The sequence below is a fragment of the Mesoplodon bidens genome (assembly GCF_964165515.1).
Source record: "Mesoplodon bidens genome assembly, chromosome: 3".
Lineage (NCBI taxonomy): Eukaryota > Metazoa > Chordata > Mammalia > Artiodactyla > Ziphiidae > Mesoplodon > Mesoplodon bidens.
This window is the reverse complement of record NC_138178.1, coordinates 5302044-5321970: the sequence shown is the minus strand read 5'-3', so window position 1 is coordinate 5321970 and position 19927 is coordinate 5302044. Positions and strand designations below refer to the sequence as shown.

At 38.4% G+C, this 19927-nt stretch overlaps 1 protein-coding gene across 1 annotated transcript in view; it reads right to left on the bottom strand.

Annotated features, from left to right (window-relative positions):
- The window catches only part of CUBN (cubilin), a 276297-nt gene that overhangs the window by 218000 nt on the left and 38370 nt on the right, over positions 1-19927 (bottom strand). Inside the window, exons 18-22 of the mRNA XM_081230089.1 lie at positions 10765-10909; positions 10359-10537; positions 8124-8289; positions 7557-7773; positions 4882-5012 (exon numbers count right to left, since the gene is read on the bottom strand). Of these exons, the coding sequence (XP_081086215.1) occupies positions 4882-5012; positions 7557-7773; positions 8124-8289; positions 10359-10537; positions 10765-10909 (838 nt within the window). The remainder of the gene's footprint in view (positions 1-4881; positions 5013-7556; positions 7774-8123; positions 8290-10358; positions 10538-10764; positions 10910-19927) is intronic.

The following is a 19927-nucleotide window of genomic DNA, read 5'->3' as shown; positions in this document are numbered from 1 at the left end:
AGAACTGAGAAATACGATAAATTAAATAAGATAAATCTACTAAGCTGAGAAGTGCTGGGAAACCCATATCTACAAAAATACGAGAAACTACTGACCAATGAGAAAGTAAATCTTTAAGAGATCAATAGACATACTTAAAAAACCTTAAAAATATCTGAATATCTCAGAGCAGAAAATACAGAATTCAAGTTGGATAGAAAAAATCAGAGAGGCTTGTGACTTGCCCAAAGCTTTTCAAGTTAGCAGCAAGGCTGGGACTAGAACCAAGGCTCTGACTTCACCTTCAGCCTTTCTTTCACCAAATAATAGAAAGTACTTTCCCCCATGAGCAGTTACAGCCCAATCCACCATTACACCTCAGTTGTAATTCTACAGCAATTTATATGCTAGGACTTGACTTTCAGAGTCTCTGATGAAATGCAAAGTTTCATTAGAACCACTTGAATTGCTTGGTGAAAACCTAACCTAGACCTATGTGAATCAGAATACCTGGGTGGGGTTCTGATACCTGAATCTGTAACAAGAAAACCCCACCTCCAGCATCCAATGAACACTAGAGTTTGAGAACACTGCTCTGCCGGATTGAAATTTTAAAATAGAAACAGACTCTCTCTATGCATTTCTTCTATAGAAACCCATGTTCTCCCTTCTGGTAATCATTTCTTGACTTCTCACTCTTAGATGCCTCTTCTGGGCTCAGGTCCAGGGTGATGGATGAAAAACATCACTAAACACCCACTGCCGGGTAGGTGGGAACTCTGAACGGGGAATGAGGAGGATGCGAAAAGCCCACTAGGGCCCACTTTTTTTTTTTTTTTTTTTTTTTTTTTTTTCTTTTTGCGGTATGCGGGCCTCTCACTGCTGTGGCCTCTCCCGTTGCGGAGCACAGGCTCCGGATGCGCAGGCCCAGCGGCCATGGCTCACGGGCCCAGCCACTCCGCGGCATATGGGATCCTCCCAGACCGGGGCACGAACCCGTATCCCCTGCATCGGCAGGCGGACTCTCAACCACTGCGCCACCAGGGAGGCCCATGGGCCCACTTTTAACCTGATGTTGATGTGGTTCTGATACTTCCTGGACGTTTCCCCAAACAACTGTAAAGCTCTTCCCCTAGCAAAAAATAGGAAAAGCCCACTGCCGTTCTACTGTAGCTCTGAATGGAATGTTACCAGCCAGCCCCATGTGCAGGGCATCGAAAGCTTTTCTAAGAACTTGTCTAGATTTGGTAAAACAAATGAATTCCATGTGTGAACTGGATTGTTTGTGTGTGGCTTCTAAACCAACTTAGCTGTGTATTCTTGGGAGGATAAGTTCAATTCTGGACTTCAATTTTCCTCATTTGAAAAATACGGTAAATTGGACTAGATAAGGTAATCAGACTAGATTAGTGTTTTGAATTTTCTGGCACACCATAAAAATACATTTACATCAATCATGCACATACACAGATAATGCAAAGAGGTTTCATGAAGTAACACCAAACCCTTCATGATAAGCTCTGATATTTTCTGGTCTATTCTTTTCTATTCTATTCCATACTTTTCGCAAATGTACGTAGCAATCTGATAAGATAATATCATGACCCACTGAGGAGTCATGAATGCTTCAATGTTTGAAAAACACTAGACTAGATGTTATACAGGTTTTCTTCTAATGTTAAAGTAGAAAGTGTGTCAGGTACATTTCTCTATTCTTTCTTATCCTTTTAAAGTCCCCTCTTGGTAGGATTATATTGACGTATATGCAGTAGATGTTGATAGAAAATAAAATTACAGTTTAAATTAAAGTTAACTAATCAAGTATATTGTCTCTGAATTCAAATATTTTGTACGTTAAATTAGCAAACATTTAAACCCCGGGTTCATAAATCAGTTACTAAGAAATTCTTAGGGGTTTCTAGCCGCCAGCATTTTCTAGTTAGGTCTTTGTCTCTATTGCCCCAGGCACATCTGGATGAAGGCAGAAACGCTGATGGGGGAGGGAGTCAAAGCAAGGAGCAGAAGTCAATCTCTTTCCTCCCACACACATATTTAGGGGCTGACATCACAGCCCCATAGTACAACTACAGATGGAAAAGTAACTGGATTCAAGTCAGGAAATTTAACCTTTACCAGATGAAGGCAGGAAAGAGCAGAGAAGCTCACACCTGTCGCGCCAATGGACTAAAAGCCAACAACCCAGTACTGTCATTAGTGACTCAAGGTAACTTTTGCTAAAGCAGTAAGATAGGATGAGGGCCAGTGATTGAGCGTCCATTGACACTTTTCCCTAACACTGCAGAAAATGTCAAAAATAAGATGACAACTGAACAGAAAGCATCCCACCACCTCCCTCTTGCCAGGTGGGCAGCTAACTCAGACCCGGGCTGCCTGCCTGGCTGTCACCAGCCCAACCAGCACATCAGTCTCCTGAGCCATCCTCCCCTGAGCAGTCCTTCAGGGGTGCCCTCAGCAATTCATGGGAGCCCATCCCTCATGTCCTCATCTATGGGAAACTGAGACAGGCTCCTAAATGATAAGATGAGGGGGCCCTACGGTCTCCTGGATCCAGTAGATTAGATTGCTGTTTAGAATATTTGACTGTGGTAGTCAGACGGATGAAATCATCCAGCAAAAGGCAGGCGCACAGAGACCAGCCAGGCTCAGCCAAGGGGTGGAAAGCAAACACTTCCTTGCCTGTGATTTCAGCCCTGTCTGGACCAAACACAGCCAAAGTAGCGATGACCTCACAGGGAGGCGGACTGGAGCGTCTTCAGGGTTTGCCACCTCAGGGTGCCCTTCTCTTCCATCACCTGTCTTTTCTTTTGTCAGTTTTCTTTTCTGTCCAGCTTGCTTCTTTCCTTTCTTACAACTTACTTTTATTTTACCTGTATCTTATCTTCCTGAATTAAAATTTATCATCCTCCCTGCCAGATTACTCCTATTGCACTAGATATTGCTTTACAAGCCAGCGTGGTTTCACTGCAGAGACACTGCATATTGTTACAAAGATTTCCATAATATTTTAGGGGTTCCCACCTGTATCGTTTGTTATCTGATTTACAGCTAGTTTATTCATGCGGCAAATTAAACTTGTGTTCATAGTTGATTAAAGGCAGAAGACACCCCAAAGATCATCAGATCCAATCCCTTAATTTTACAGATGAGAAAACTATGGCCCAGAGAGTTCAAGTGACTTGCTCCAAATCCTAACCTAATATTCAGCTGTGGTTTGGGCCAAATGTATGAGGCATATAAAACCACAAAAGTATGGAAAATTGTGTGCAACTAGAATACCTTGAGAAGCCGGTTTTGGTCATTGGATGTGAAAAATCTGAACGAAGTCCAGTAAACATGTCAATCACATAACATAACCAACTGTAACTGCTGGGGATTCAATTTCCCAGGTGCTGGAGCTAGATAATGAACTATCTCGAGAGTGGAGCCCACAGGAGAGAAAAGTGTATGATTTTCTCACACTCAGGATCCTGGAGAAATCTAAAGCCATGCTTCCAAAACAGAGCTTGAACTATTACAGAGAACAGCCTGAAATGAACAATAGTGGCCAGCTGCTCTGAGAGGAAATAAGTGAGAAATTGGTGGAAACTCCAAGGGGAAGATTAATTTACCTTTTTTTTTTTTTTTTAAGGGAGCGTGGGCTTTAAAAGATGAGAGGCTGGGGAGTTCTGGATGCAGGACGGTGTCAGAGGGAGCACATCTGGTACAGGGAAACGCTTCTCAGTACTTTCTTAAGCATCCGAGAATTACATGTTTCTGGGACAATCAAAGGTGTGAAATGCTTAGGAAGCTCAGCCACACACCCCCACCCCCTGTATGTCTACACTGCATAGTATTTTGGTCCATGAACTATCTTTCTAAATATTATGCAAAAGGAAAACCCAGACTCCCTAAAAAGGTACACATCCCAGGTAGGAACATGAGCCTAAGAAAACATGACACCCTCCTAAATCCCATAGGTTCTGGGGCTGGGAGCATCTCTGGTTTATGTATGACCTCAAAGACCCTGCTGGCAAAGGGTGTTTGTTTCTCACACTGCATTTGCAAAGAGCAGAGTAATGATGAGAATTAAGTAATAGGAAAAATACACTAAAAGGAAAAAAGCTGAAAAGATTCAATTTCATTAAGTCAAATTTAGAAATGCATATTTTGACCAAAAATCTTTCATTTTCTGCCGTAGAATTACATGTAGTAGTTTCTTATTCTGTTGTCCTTTTTCTAATTTCTTTCTTTTTTTTATTGGAGTAAAATAAAATTGCTTTACAATGTTGTGTTAGTTTCTGCTGTACAATGAAGTGAATCAGCTGTATGTATACATATATCCCCTCCCTCCTGGACCTCCCTCCCCCGCTTCCCCCATCTAGGTCATCACAGAGCACCAAGCTGAGCTCCCTGTGCTCTACAGCACGTTCCCACCAGCTATCTATTTTACACGCGGTAGTGTATTTATGTCAAACCTAATCTTCCAATTCGTCCCACCCTCCCCTTCTCTAATTTCTTTAAATAAGTGTTTGGTCTCTTTTGTAACATTTAATTTTGACAGAATTTTAAACTCACAGGAAAGTTGTAAGAAAAAGCTCTCAAATTCCTTTTACTCAGATTTACTACATACGTATATACTTTGCTCCCATTGCTTTATTATTCCTAAGAACATAAATATTCTCTTACAAAACCAGAGTACAATTACCAAAATTAGAAAATTTAACATTGATAAAATACTCTTACCTTTTCATTACTCTATATTTAATATGGAAGGCACTTAAGTCACTACACTGTATTCTAAAAGCATCTTTCATTATGTCACAGATTTTGGCATGAAGTATTCTCACAGTACTATTCTTTAATGGAGTAAGTGAAACCAAGCATACAATGCTATTTTATTACCTGCTGATGCATCAATTGCTTCATAGTTTATTAAAAAGCCTTCATAAGCAAGGTCAGAGTCAGCCACAAATGTAAGCATTAATGAGTTGTCACTACTGGTAAGAGAGGGTGGGATGGATTTTCCACAATATCTATTTGAAACCAAGAAAGAACACAGGTTTAAAAACTTTCAGTATGCTTGAAATGATGTACCCCAAATTAGGACATATAAAAAAATAACAACAATAATATCCCCTATTAACCTTAAAAAACAAGTATATTTCAAGCACAAACCATTTACAAAGTTGCTAAAGATCATCCAATTCATGACTACTTCCTTTAGATGGTTTTATGTATGTGCTTAGCTGTGTGACTTGTAACAGAAGTTCAATGAAATTAGAAATTACGAGCTATAGGAGTCACCATACCGCACGTTACTGAACTTATTCATAGAAATGTAATCAACACACTTACGCAACAAAGGAAAACCATGTATTATAAACTCAGAGAGCACAGACTCTAGAGTCAGCTCTATCTCTTAGAGGCTTTATGACTTTGGGCAGAGGACTCAACATCTATGCCTCAGTTTTCCCATCTGTAAAATGGGGGTGATGACACCACCTACTTCAGAGTTGTTTTGAGAATTGTATGAGTTAATACACTGTATATAAAGAACTTAGAACAGTGCCTGGAACAGTAAGCCTTATACAGGTGGAATCTATTGTCTTTATCCAGCTGGCCTATGCAGAGGTAAGAGTTTGATTACTAAACCATGTCAAGTTTTTGTTGAAGAAAACAATTTTACTCAGAAAAACTCTTGTAGTAAAGCTAAAAGTAGAACTGTAATAAAAGACATTATGTCGTGAGCTTTTATCTAGAGAAACATTTATAAGAAGGAGTGGCTAGAAAATAGAAATCTCAATTCAGAGAACACTTGGTAACAGTAACTTAATGGAATGACAGGGGGAAAAAATAGAAACCAAAATAAGACAAAGTATTAAATATGGGAAATGGATGAGTTAATTTCTGTAAAAGAAAAAGGAAAAGAAAAGGTGTATAAAACCATTTCAGTGTTAAAATGACTTAATATCTTGATCAAAACAAAGGTAGATGAACTAATTAATATTCTAAATGTCTCTCTATATGCCCATGTCTGCCAAATTTGGACTAGATCATTGTAGTTTATGTCATTCAGCAAAAATTATGTATTTTTCAGTGATTACAAGTCAAGTACCATAAGAAAGAAAAAGAAAAAAAGAAGGAATTTTAAAAACTTAAAGATTAAGACAAGAAAGATCAAAAAATGAAGAGGGAGAATAAAACTGGGGGAAAAAAATAAGTATAAGGAAATAATGGATAAAGAAAAATGTTTAAAAAATGGATGAGGAAAAAGAAAATGAAATACAAAAAGGGGAAAAAAGGAATCAGGAGATATCTATTTCCAACAAAGACGTAATAACAGGGGCTAGATTTACATAATCTTGTATCTGAAACAACTGAAAATCTGGACAAAAATAGATAGAACAATGGCTCTGAAGACACTGGCTATCAAGCAGTGAAGGACAATGACTCTTCAGAGACAGGAGACAAGTGAGTTTAACAGCAAAACTGGAAATGATCAAACTGTTTCAAAATAACTTATCTGCATCCCAAAACAAAGCCCAAGAATACAGTAGTGTCCAGTGCACAAACACAAATCTGAAAATGTGTGTCGTCCTATCAAATATTACCAAGCATGAAAAGAAGGAGGAAAGTATGACCCATAATGAGAAGAAAAATTGATCAAAATCTAAAGATAGCAAGAAATGACACGGAGGACTGAATTAGCAGACAAAGACATAAAAACAGTTATAACTGTATCCCACCAATTTAAGAAGCTAGAGGCAAAAAATTAATGTGTAAAGTAGAGATGTGGAAGACATAAAAGATGGCCCCAGATGAATTTCCAGAAGTGAAAACTACGATGTCTGAGATGAAAAGATGCATTTGGTAGGATTAATAGCAGATAGACACTGTAGAAAAGAAGATTAGTGCACTCGAATACAGAGCAATAGAAACTTTCCAAAATGAAATGCACAGAGAACAAAGACACAAAATCAAATGAAGAGAGTATCAGTGAGTTCTGGGACAACATCAAATGGCCTAAGATACATGTAATCAGAATCCCAAGAGGAGGGGAGACAGAAAAAGCATTTCAAGAACTAATGGTCCAAAATGTTTCATATTTCATAAAACTGTAAACCCTCAGGTCCAAGGAGCTCAACAAAATATTAGCCTGACTGAGAAAACTCAGATGAAAAATGAGTACATACAGAATGATGCCACTTTTATATAATTCCAGAATATGCAAACTAATTTACAGTGATAGAAAGCAGTTTTGTGGTTTCCTGGGGCTGGGGATGAGGAGCAAAGTGAGGAATTGTAATGGGCAGGAAGAAGGTGTGAGGGTAATGGATATGTGCATTACCTTGATTTTGGTGATGGCTTCATGGGTATATCCACATGCCAAAAGGTAGTTACTAATGGCCAAGGCTACAGAGTAGTGAGTAGTGATGTAGAAATGGTCACTGAGAAGTGTGTTGATCTCACCTGGTTTTTATAACACAACATGATGGACTTTAAATCCATCACTGAAGCAGGAGTGCAAGAAAGCAGGAAGTTTTTGTGTTAAAAATCAAAAAACAAAATAATCTCACCTCCCAAGGGATGTCTGAGAACCAGTGTCATAAACTTCTAGATAGTCCTTTGTGCAATTGTAATGAAACTCCAGATGAAATTCCTTGAATCTCAGATGAATCAGGTGACCAGGTTGGACTATTATGTGCCAGGTACAGTTGACACCATGGGGGTAGATATTTGGATGGCCAGGACTTTGAATGCTTCCTGTTGACTCTGTAAGAACTTTTCCACATGCTGTTGAAATAAAAGTAATAATAATTATCAGAACAAGTAACCAACAAATAAATAATTTCAAATAAAATAATCTGATCATAACCTCTTAAAAGGTCAAAAAGAAAAAAGTTCCTTCCATGTCACTGAAGATAACCTAGTTTTTCTCTTATTAATAGACATCAGTTAATTACTGACATGTGCTGATTAGGAAATATATATATTTTCTTTGCCTTTGAGTGTACTTTAAAATTTTTACAGTGTAGATGACTACACATCTGTAGTGTAGATTAAATTTCTATAATAATTTATTTCCATTGTTCACTTATTCTGATACAAGCACAAGAGGCAAAGTAGGGGAATCAATCTCTTACCCAAAGCCGCAGTACTAAATTTAGCCATGAAACCATGATTTTCAGCAGAAGAACTTTTCACGAATATGACATGAAGAGAATTGTACACAGATGTTATAAACGAAGGTACGTCTGTGCCACAATATTTTTTATTTTCAGGAGAACCCAAAATGGAACTGCTACCAATCTAAGTAAAAAAGATACGTTCAAATTTATTTTGTTAGATATTTATTTTGGAAAACTGCTTCAAAAATATTTTTTTCTAAAATGTTTATTAGTATAGTAAAAATCAATTTTAGAATATTTTAGTCTCCTGGAAAGAAACTCTATCCCCCTTAGCAGCCGCTCCCCATCCCCCTCAAACCCCAGCCCCAGGATGCCATAATTTATTTTCTGTTTCCATAAGATTGCCTCTTCTGGACATTTCAAATAAATGAAATCATACAATATGTGGTCTTTTGTAACTAGCTACTTTCACTTAGCATAATGTTTTCAAAGTTCATCCATTTTGTATCATGTGTCATTACATCATTTCTTTTTAATGCCATATAATAGTTCACTGTATGGATATATCACATTTTATTAATACACATCAATTGATGGATGTTTAGGTTGTTTTTACATTTTGGCTACTATGAATAACGACTGTAGTCATTCATGTACAAATTTTTGTGTGGATGTATATTTTTGTTTCCCTTCGGTGTATACCTAGAAGTGGAATTGCTGGATCAAATGATAACTCTACGTTTAACTTTTTGAGGAACTGCCAATTGTTTTCCAAAGCAGCTGTACCATTTAAATGCTCACCAGCAGCGTGTAAGTGTAAAAGGACTCCAATTTCAACACTTGTTATTATCTGACTTCTTGATTACAGTATCCTAGCAGGTGTGAAGCAGTATCTCATTGTGGTTTGATTTGTATTTCCCTGATGATTAGTGATGTTGAGCATCTTTTTCATGTGTTTACTGACTATTTGTATATCTTCTTTAAAGAAATATATATTCATATTCTTTGCCCATTTAAAAAATTAGATTATTTGTTTTTAATTTCGATGAAGTCCAATTTTTCTTTTGTTGCATCTTTTTGTGTCAGATCTAAGAAGGCTTTGCCTAACCCAAGGTCACAGATATTTACTCCTATGTTTTCTTCAAGCGTTTCATAGTTTTAGCTATGAAATTTAGGTCTATGGTCCATTTTGAGTTAATTTTTGTGTATGGTATAAGGAAGGAGTCCACTTCCATGATTTTGTATGTGCATATTCAGCACCACTTGAAAAAACTACTTTTTCCCATTGAATTGTCTTGGCACCCTTTTCAAAAATCAATTGGTCATAAAGGTATGAATTTATTTCTGGATTTTCTATTCTGTTCCATTGCTCCATATTTTTATCCTCCCAAAACCTGCCAACAATGCACATCTTCACACGTTTTTCCACTCTCTGCTTTCTTTCACTTAGTGTCTCCTGGGGTTGGGTCCACATCAGTGTAGGAACCGTCCTGCGGTTTCTAGCAACGGCAGGTCACTCCTCTGAAAGGAGGGACTAACTCATGTCACCTGGTTATTCCTGGTTTCGTGGTCAAGACAAGAAGGTCAGCCTTCGTGTCCAGGTGAGGCAGTTGAGGGCACCGGTGGCCCTCCCTAAATGGCGGAGAGGGAAACCCTAATGTGGCCGCGGGGCACTGTCAGCCCAGAGCCGAGTCCTGGAAGGGCCGGGAGACCCAGAAGCCACCCCACCGCTCCACTCCAGTATAATGTTGAATACAAGTGGTGAGAACAGACATCTTTGTCTTTTTACTGACCATAGAGGCAAAGTATTTAGTGTTTCATCACTAAATATGATGTTAGCTGTGGGGTTTTTTTTACAGATATCCTTTATCAGATTAAGGAAGTTCCCTTCTATTCTTGGTTTGTTGAGTGTTTTTATCATGAAAAGGTATTGAACTTTGTCAAATGCTTTTCTTTTTTTTTCTTGCATCTATTGAGGTAATTATGTGGGGTTTTTTTTTTCCCTTTATTTTATTTTACACTGACTGATTTTTGGACAGATACCAACCTTGCATTCCGGGGATAAATCCCATTTGGTCATGGTACATAATCCTCTTTATATGCTGCTGGATTCAGTTAGCTAGAATTTTGTTGAGGATTTTGCACCTATAAACTAGTTTTGTTTCATGTAATCGATTTGAGGAAAACATGACATAATATTTTTAATAATATCCAATCAAGTGCAAATATTCAAAAGTGTTTTACTCTCACCTCAATATAATCTGTGTCACAGTGAGCAGAACTTCCCATGTCAAAGGCAGTGAAGTTGAGAAGAACCACTTGGCTTTGGGGTTGGTGGATGGTCCACCTGCAGATCCTTTCTCCTGGATATACATTAGGATAAAAGGGCGAGCGAATGACCCCTTCTCCAGTTAAGTCACCTCCACAAGCTGTAAGTATGAAAATGATAGTAGTGTTTGTCCAGAGATAAATGATTGTTGCCCTCAATTTTACTGCAAAGTTTCACTCTGCATAAGGACATAATGGAATGTAACACTACTCTTAGAATTTTCCCCTTACCACTGGAGGACATAAAATTACTCAATTATTTCAAGAAATGAAAATGTTATAATCAGGCAAATGAGACATTTAAAAATTAAGGCATAAGTTTTCTTACCGACTTGATAAACAGCACTGAAACTAGCTCTTACAACAGAAGCGTCTATTTTAAGCCTGATCCAGATACTATTAGTAATGGATTTAATGTGAGAGAGGGTTTCAGTGCCACAGGCTTTTCCAAGTAAGGTTTGATCATCTCGAACCTAAACAGAAGAAGAAAATTGATCTGTAATCCTAATCAAGAATTCTAATCAATAAAGAAAAGGAATAAAAAAAGAAAAGAAGCACAAATACAAAAAATTTAAAATGACAAACATGATACAAATACAGATACGAAACACTTGTTTAATACGATAATTCTATGTACAGCACTATGTTAATATAGTTGAATGTTTGAAATGGTTATTTCCAGAAAAATATAAATTACTAAAATTATCTCAAGGAGAAGAAAAATAAAATCTGAATAGGCAATAAGCCATGGATAAAATTGAATATAATACAAATAATTAGTTCTCCACCAAAAAACTCCTAGAAGATGCTCTACCTGGTAAGTTATATTAAACTTCTAAGGAAAAGATAATTCCCATATATAATTTGTTCTAAGGAACCCTTAAACATGGAACAATTCCCAAATAATTTGTCTCAGAACCATCTCACCAAATCCCAACATAGATAATACAAAGGAAAACTATGGGTAGATCTCACCTATTAATATAGATACAAAAATCCTAAACACGGTTCTAGAAAAATGAGTTCTCTCCATTGTTAGGCTTATATATCAAATAAAACATGAGGATAAGAGTAATGCAAGGATTGTTTCAAATTTTATAGATATATATATATATTTTAACATCTTTATTGAAGTATAATTGCTTTACAGTGGTGTGTTAGTTTCTGCTGTATAACAAAATGAATCAGCTATACATATACATATATCCCCATATCTCCTCCCTCTTGCGTCTCCCTCCCACCCTCCCTATCCCACCCCTCTAGGTGGACACAAAGCACCGAGCTGATCTCCCTGTGCTATGTGGCTGCTTCCCACTAGCTATCTGTTTTACATTTGGTAGTGTATATATGTCCATGCCGCTCTCTCACTTCGTCTCAGCTTACCCTTCCCCCTGCCCGTGTCCTCAAGTCCATTCTTTACATCTGTGTCTTTATTCCTGTCCTGCTCCTAGGTTCTTCATAATCACTTTTTTTTCTTTAGATTCCATATATATGTGTTAGCATACAGTATTTGTTTTTCTCTTTCTGACTTACTTTACTCTGTATGACAGACTATAGGTCCATCCACCTCACTACAAATAACTCCCAAATTATAAATTAAGCTCACCAATAGATCCAATAAGCTAAGCTATTTATCTCTATAGATGTCAAAAAGTTTGTTAGCATTCCTATTTATTAGAAACAAAACTCTTAGAAAGTCAGGAGCAAAAGAAAATTTCCTTCATATTATAAAGACCACCTATTTTAAATCAACAGTCAGTATCTTATAGTGTGGTGGCCGTGAGCATGGTCTACAGAGTCAGGCAAACTGGATTCAATTCCCACCTCTGTCACTTACAAACCTCCACACTTAATAACTTTGAACAAGTTACTAAATCTAAGCCAAGCTCAAGCAGTTGGAGCAAACAGGTGAAACAAACGTGCAAATTCCTTAGCGAAATGCTTAGTACTAGAAAAGGTGGACTGAAGAATAGCCATTGTTCTTCTTGACCTTTTTGAAGTTCCTCACTCAAATCAGGAATTCTTCCATGGATATTCACACTACCTTTGCTCTACAGAATTCTTTTGGAAGAGCCAGCCATCCACCTACTAATCCATTCCCTCGACTAACATCTTCAAGGCATCAACAAACACCAGGGCCTGTACTGGTGATATTGCTGTGAAAGACAGTCACTGCTCACAGGTACACACAACAAGCAAGCACTTTTTTTTCAAAAGCATGAGTGTCACGTTCAGGGAAGTAGAGAGTGCTCTTTTACTACTTAACACAATGGGTCTCCACAGGTACCTCAGCTAGGCATTTTGGAAATCCGTGAAGGCATATTTGGTTTGGTTTTCATTATTAACAGGATGGTGGTGGGGCGCTACTGGCATTTAGTGGCTGGGGACCAAAGATAACTAAACACCCTGAAATGTGAGAGACAGTCACACACAATGAGGATTCTCCTATCTCCTATGTGACCTTCAATGCAGTGACAGTTATAAGTGTAAAACCTAGCTCTATTTTATATACCAAATGCAAAATATTTTTGCTCAATTCTAATACACACCAGATTTTCCAGGATTACAAGTAGAGTGTAAATCAAAAGAAGTTCTTTTTTTGCTCCTGGAAATCTGCCAAGAATTGGTCACCATTTCAGAAAATTCACCAACCTACATAGTCACGTCAGCCTGCGTTTTTAGTGCAGCGTTGATAGGGTCTAGGGAGCAAACAAATTACGACTTCATTCTGTCTTCAAGTGCAGCTTGCCTAGGCTTTTAACATAGTGTCATAATTTTTAAAATTTAATTTTATTTATTTATTTATTTGGTTGCGCCCTGTCAGTTGCGGCAGATGGGCTCCTTAGTTGTGGCATGCGTGTAGGATCTAGCTCCCTGACCAGGGATCGAACCCAGGCCCCCTGCATTGGGAGCATGGAGTCTTAACCACTGTGCCACCAGGGAAGTCCCCATAATTTTTTTTTTTTACTTTGCTTTATTTCTCCTAAATCTTACACTTACAATTTTATTTTTATTTATATAATGTATGTATACAATGTGAGCTGATATTATCTATGAATTTCATTTCAGAATAGCATAAGGTTGATATAAGAAGGTCTTAAAGTGTAGAGAACCATTGACTTAACCAAATACTCTGAACTCCTACAGAGAATTAGGGAATATTTCTCAGCAGAAGTAACTTTTAAGTTGAAACTTGGCAGAATATCCAGGTCAAAGGGAATGGGTAGTAAAGGGAAGAGCTTAAAAGTATGATCCTCAAAGCTGGTAGGGATATGGTAACATGTCACTCCCATGCATAACTGGGTGGAAGTATAAATTTCTGGAAGATAATTGGACAATATGTATCAGGAGTCTTGGAAATGTTCATAGTTTTGGACCCGGTAACTTCACTTCTCACACTCTGTCATAAGGAAATCATTCAAGATGCAGACAAAGACACACAAGGTTCCACATCAGAGTATGCTCTATAAACACAAGAATTGAAAATATTCCACATGTCTAATAATAGGAGGGTGATGAAATAAATCATGGTACAGCCATATGATAGAGTCTTACACAGACGCTGGAAACCGCATGCCTCTCCACTGACTCATCCCAAACCAGTTCCTTTCTATGAGCTGAACGCAAATTTCACACACAGCTGTAAAGTTATGCTACATAGCTCCCCAACCAAACAGCAAATCTCTGAAGGAAGACAAAATTTCCGTATCACCTTCAGCATCTAACACAGAACTTTGCAAATAGGTGTCTGACAGACACTTGTTGTTTCGTTAATTTTAAGGCGTGGTATGATGGTTCAGTTTTTGTTAGAGACGCAGCCATACTACAGTTCTTGGAAACCAGAAAAGCATGAAACACGGAGTGAGATGTCCTCCTGCTCTTGAACCCTCTGGGGTGCCATTCGCTTCTGCTAAGACCATAGCGAATGTCTCTCTTTTCTATTTTGCCCTTTAGAAGATGACAAGGAGGAAGAAAAACAGCCAAATAGCAGCAGAGCAAGCTAAAGCAGGCCGTTCCCCTGGGCCTCACTAATGAAATTCAAGGACTTCAGCAAGGAGAAAGGCAGCTGCAGTCCAAATGTTTTAAGAGGAACTTATAGGGCTCAAGGGCTTTAAACCTAGAAGGTACAATTGATTTTGGCTATGTTTCTCTCTCTCCGTGGAGATGAAACCTTATTAATTCTGAAAGTCTATATTCTCCCTGGATCCCAGGCATGGCAATACTATACACAATCCCTCCGTGCTCTAAAGTGACCCCAAATCATGCGGCAGCGCATCCTGTATTCACCATCTTAGGGCTTGTGAATTTGCATGCCTCCGCCCCCTCAGCGACAACAAAAACCTCTTTCGTTTTTCCTATTCAACTTCCTCCTGAAAGAGACTGAATATCTCACAAGCTCATGGCCTTGTGACTTGCGCTGTCTCCCTATGGAGATTTAATATTTATCCTTCCCATTGACTCTGGGCTTGGCCACAGGTCTCGCTTTGCCCTAAGGAATGTGAGCAGAAGTGATGTGCAGTTTCTAAGTAGAAGCTTTGGGGGTCACTGCATGGTTCAACGGTCTTTTCCTTTCTGCTCTCACAAGACCAAGGGCTGGGGTCCCAGGGACAGATGGGACAGGGGCCAGATCAGAACTGCCACTGATACCAGACTAGCATGTTAACACCAGTGGAGAATAAACATATGTTGTTGTAAGCCACAGAAATTTTCTGTTATTGCTTTTGATGTGTTTTATTGTTATTGACTGTTTGTTACTGCAGTGTAATCAAGAAAAATGACTCATATTTCAGCCTGGTTTTTACTGTTTCTTAAGAAGTCAGCTGAAGTCATGCCATGGTCACTTGCATCACCACATCAAATTCATTCTTTACTGTGGATCACATTTGCAAAGAAATGACAAGAACCATTCCAAATTCTAGTGTTCTGGGGACCAGGCCCAGATTTTTCATTGTTTGCTTTATTCATTCAGCAAACACTGATTGTTTCAGGCTCAGAGATCCAATTTATAATCTGTGACCCATGGTTTTTAACCCTATGGAATAGCCCAAATGCTTCTGATCTTTACCATCAGCAGATGGATCTAGTTCCTGAAGACAAACTACTCATACGAAGTTTTTTTTAATGAAAAATAGTTCTTATAAAGGAGCCATGTCCTGTAGAAAGAGATAAAATTAACTGGGCTGAAAAACACAGTTATTCTGAAATTTTAGGTGTATGTGAAGCCCAGTCAGAAGTAAGCTTTAACATCTGTAATACATCAGATCCTAAAGCCAGGACTTAATATATGTGCTTATTTGTTCATATCTGCTACATATACAGATTTGTATTTATATAACAATTTCAAAAATTTGATTAAGTATTAAATCATAATTCAAAGCAAACGAAATACGTTGACACTTAGGCTTGGTCCAACCAAGAGCTGAAAACAGAACCTTACCATACAGTAATGTTTAACATGTGGCTTCTTGTGAAGTGAGCATTGGGTTGAAATGCCCCTTAGCTAAACAAAGACTTGATCCTGGAGACCAGCCTTGGGTTCATCTGGGTACACAGGAGCCAGGGTGGGGGAAAGAGGGGTGGTGATGTGGCCCCATTCCAAATGAGAGACTAAAGGGTGAGGGGTAAGAGATGAGAGAAGCCACACAGGGACTAAAAATTATTTTCTTAGGTTGTTATCCTTCTTTATTCATTATTATGTTTCATGATTTCATAGTTAAAATTTTAAAGCTTTTTATGCCTCTGGAAACAGTGGTGCTTCTTATATCTCTATCAATAGAGTAAATTTATCCTTTATCTGCTTTTAAAAAAAAAATCTGCTTTTCTCAAATCAGGACTACAGGTCTAGTTTTACCTAGAAGTGTGTTCCTACGTGACTGCAAACTCCAGTATGTCACCTGCTTCCACCTCTCTTCTCCTCCCACCACCATCATCATCATCATCATCGGAATCATCATCATGTTAACTTTTACTAACCATTCCTGGTGATCCAGGCACTGTGCTAAGAATGTTCCAATTGTTTCTCTTTTCATTTAGCAAAGCTACTAGCTTCTTTACCCCCGTGTACAGAGCCCTACAAGATCCAGTTCCTGCCTAACTCTTGTTTCTCTCCTCCTCTCCTTTGTGATTCCAGTCGCACTACCCTCTTTTCAATTCTTCATGTTTGTCATGTTTTTCCTTAGTTCAGTGTCTAAGGCTATGTGGGTACCTCTAGCTGGAATCCTCCTTCTCTTAGCTCTTTGCATTGCTAACCCTTCTCATCTTCAGACTCAAAATGTGACATCCTTAGGGAAGCTACCCCTAACCATTCAACTAAGGTCATCAGCACTGTTATTTTCTTTCATATACTTTCTTTCCTTCACCTTGAAACTACGTAGTTGTGTACTTACTTGTTTAATATCTCTTGTGTTTTACATACCCATCCCCAACACAGTGCCTGGCATCCAAGTTGTTTGATAAATATTCAGAGAATGAATAGATAAATGAGTGAATGACCTCTTCTAATCCTTTTGTATGCTATTCCTATTACAGATGGGGAAACTGAGGCTTGCTGATGTTAAGCATCACGCCTTCAGTAAAACAGAGAGTTGAAGTCCTCTGCCATGTTTTCATGCACTATTGTTCTCATTTATACCAGACAGCATGGGTCATCCTCTCGATCTGCCCCAGAAGTTTGGAGCGTTCTTGATTATCCCGATTTCCACAGCTTCCTCTTCTCACTCACTGCTCTCCGTCTCACTTGTTCCATGGGGTTTGTGATGTCCACGTAAACATGCATCTCCTTCACACACAGGAAACATCTACACTAGACGATCCCTCACAACTCCAAGACCAGGTGGTTCTACCACCTCATCTATCTCCTGGCCCTCACCGTGCCCATCTGTAGAATAATTTCTCCTGAGCAATAGCACATTTTATCACTTCATTAAAGAGCATCAGGATGGCAGAGCAATTGTGGAAAAACTGTGTTGACAACAAAAGTGCTAAGAAACTAACCAAATGCTTCCAGTCTCTGCCAAAACTCCAAATCCGATATGCTAAGAACGCAAACTACTGAACATCTCACCATGTCCCCTTTTTTTCTGCCATCTCTAGAAAGACATTTCTTTGAACTAAAGTTAATTCCAACATGTGCTTAACTGGAAAACAATGCTCCTCAGGCTACTCTGGTGAGTGTGCTTCCTGCAGCCACATTCCAGCTTCAGTCGTCAGAGGTCTCATTCTTTCTCTGCCATTTGGGTTTATACCCTTAAGAATTTTTCTGTGAATCACAGTCATGAGACTCTGACCAACACGTCTCCTTGAGGGTACCAAGTGTGCTCAGGCAGGCCAGAAGTCACAGCCATCTCTCACCCAATCCCAAGGCTGGAGCTGAATAGCTTCACTGCCTAACAAAGAGCAAAAGGAAGTACTTTGTGAATTTGAATTCATCTAAAGACCTGTGGGGACCTGGGAGAGCTGTGCAGCACCCCGCCTCCCCTCCCACCCCAGATTCCAAGGGAAGACAGATCTTCAGTGTTCCAGTTTACTGTGCTCTCCCACTTTCCCATTTTTTTGGTTCTTTCTTTAAAATCTTAGAGGTTTTACCTGGTTTTGATATATAGCATTTTCTTTTTACTTTCTACATTGTCTTTCATTTCATTTTCTATTTCCTTCCTTAACCCAGTAATTATTTAGGAGAAAGTTTATAGATTTCCAAGAAGTTGGACATTTAAAATTTTTTATAATTTCTACTTGCATCACATTGTAAAGAGATGTGTGTAAAATTTCTGCTTTGTGAATTTACTGGGATTGGCAAGAGGTCTAAAACATGATTAATTTGTCATTCAATGAGACTTGTAGAATGGGTACATGTTCCCTAGATTTCAGAAGCCAAATTCAGTGTAATGTACTTCTCCCTATCTTATTAATTATAGTTATCAATCTTTCTCTGCTGTTTATTTTTCTTTCCTCTTCTAAGAGGGAACAACTTCCCCAGAAGCCCTCCTGTTTCCCCACAAGGCTCCTCTCCACCCCCTTCCCTTACTAGTCTCTCTTCTGTGCTCCCTTTCGACCTCCCCAGTTTTGGTGGGGAGGGACGGATGATGTGGGATGGGTCAAGGAGATCTGGTGGGGCAAACAATTCTGTTCATTTCCTTCCATATCCTATTTCAAGCCCTGGCCTTAGCATCACATAAGCTTCTGAAATTATTATTCAGCCTAGGACTTGCATTCTCTGGGATTAAAAATTAAACTTTCATGACTACCTTATGTGTCCTTCACTCAGAGTTCTGATGGCTTAAATCACTTATGAAATATTAATGAGAGGGGCTGCTTTTTATCCTGGAAAGACAGTTCTGTCACATTCATTGAACTATTCTCTACAATTTAAAAGCTCTCTTAGACAAAAACAGATGGATGAACAGTTGATCTATTCTTCCTATACTTATTCTTTTGTTACCAGCCACATCACATCACCCATGGGTGACACACCTTTTTAGAAGTAGAAACTTTGAGAGAGCTGTATAAATCCAAAAATTAATACATAAATGTGTGTTTCTTGTTTTAAAAAAAAAGAAAAAGAAAGATATGCTACACTGAGTATGGGCAATACCACAGTTATTATCCTGTGTAGTTAAATTTTATTCTCAAATAAATGTTCATGGAGCTTTCTTACTGAGCACAAAGTCTCTCCAAACCACACTATGCATGAAAGAGACATACTAGGCACTTACATCTTAATCTACACTTAAAGAACATAGTCACATGTCAACAAGACACCCGGAACTACAAGATGAGAAGACTTGGGGTTCTTGGAAATGCATCTATTCACACTCCAAAGAAAATGCCCTATAATCATCCTCCCACATTTCTCTAGAATTACCTCTCTATTCGTCATCCTTTCTAAAATTTTGGGTGGCCTTCTCTCTCTCACAAATTAATAAATGGCAAAGTCATCCTCCCTCCAAACCAGCAATGTATCTGAAATACTGTTCTTCTTTGTTTTATTCCTTTGACTAAACGTGTCATTTTTAGGTTTACCTTTTAAAAATAAAACCAGCATCTTGAGGAGCAATATACTGAGTCGTAATAATGTCATTTGAATTTGGTTCCAGTATCACTTTCTTCCATACCCACTGTCTGAAGCATATGAAAAGAAGTGGATGTACTTTATTTTAAAGGGCTTAGTTCACAAATCTTCCCAATAGATAGATATGATTAAAGGCCAGAAACTTTGATCTAAGTCAATATGCATCTATCTAGAATCCTATGTAGGTACATCTAAATCCTGTTCCAACAGTAACTAAAGTTTGCCTTTTTGTGACCTCAATTTCCTCATTTGTAAAATTAAGTATTTAGATTAAATGACCTCTGAGGCCCTTACTGATGCTAAAGATCTATAAATCAATTGATTGTATTCCTTTGAGATGGTCAAGGATATAACAGAAAAGTCTATCCAATTATGCAAATCACTGTCATCACCTGTCCTTCTGATAACAGGGTTCTTTTACTTT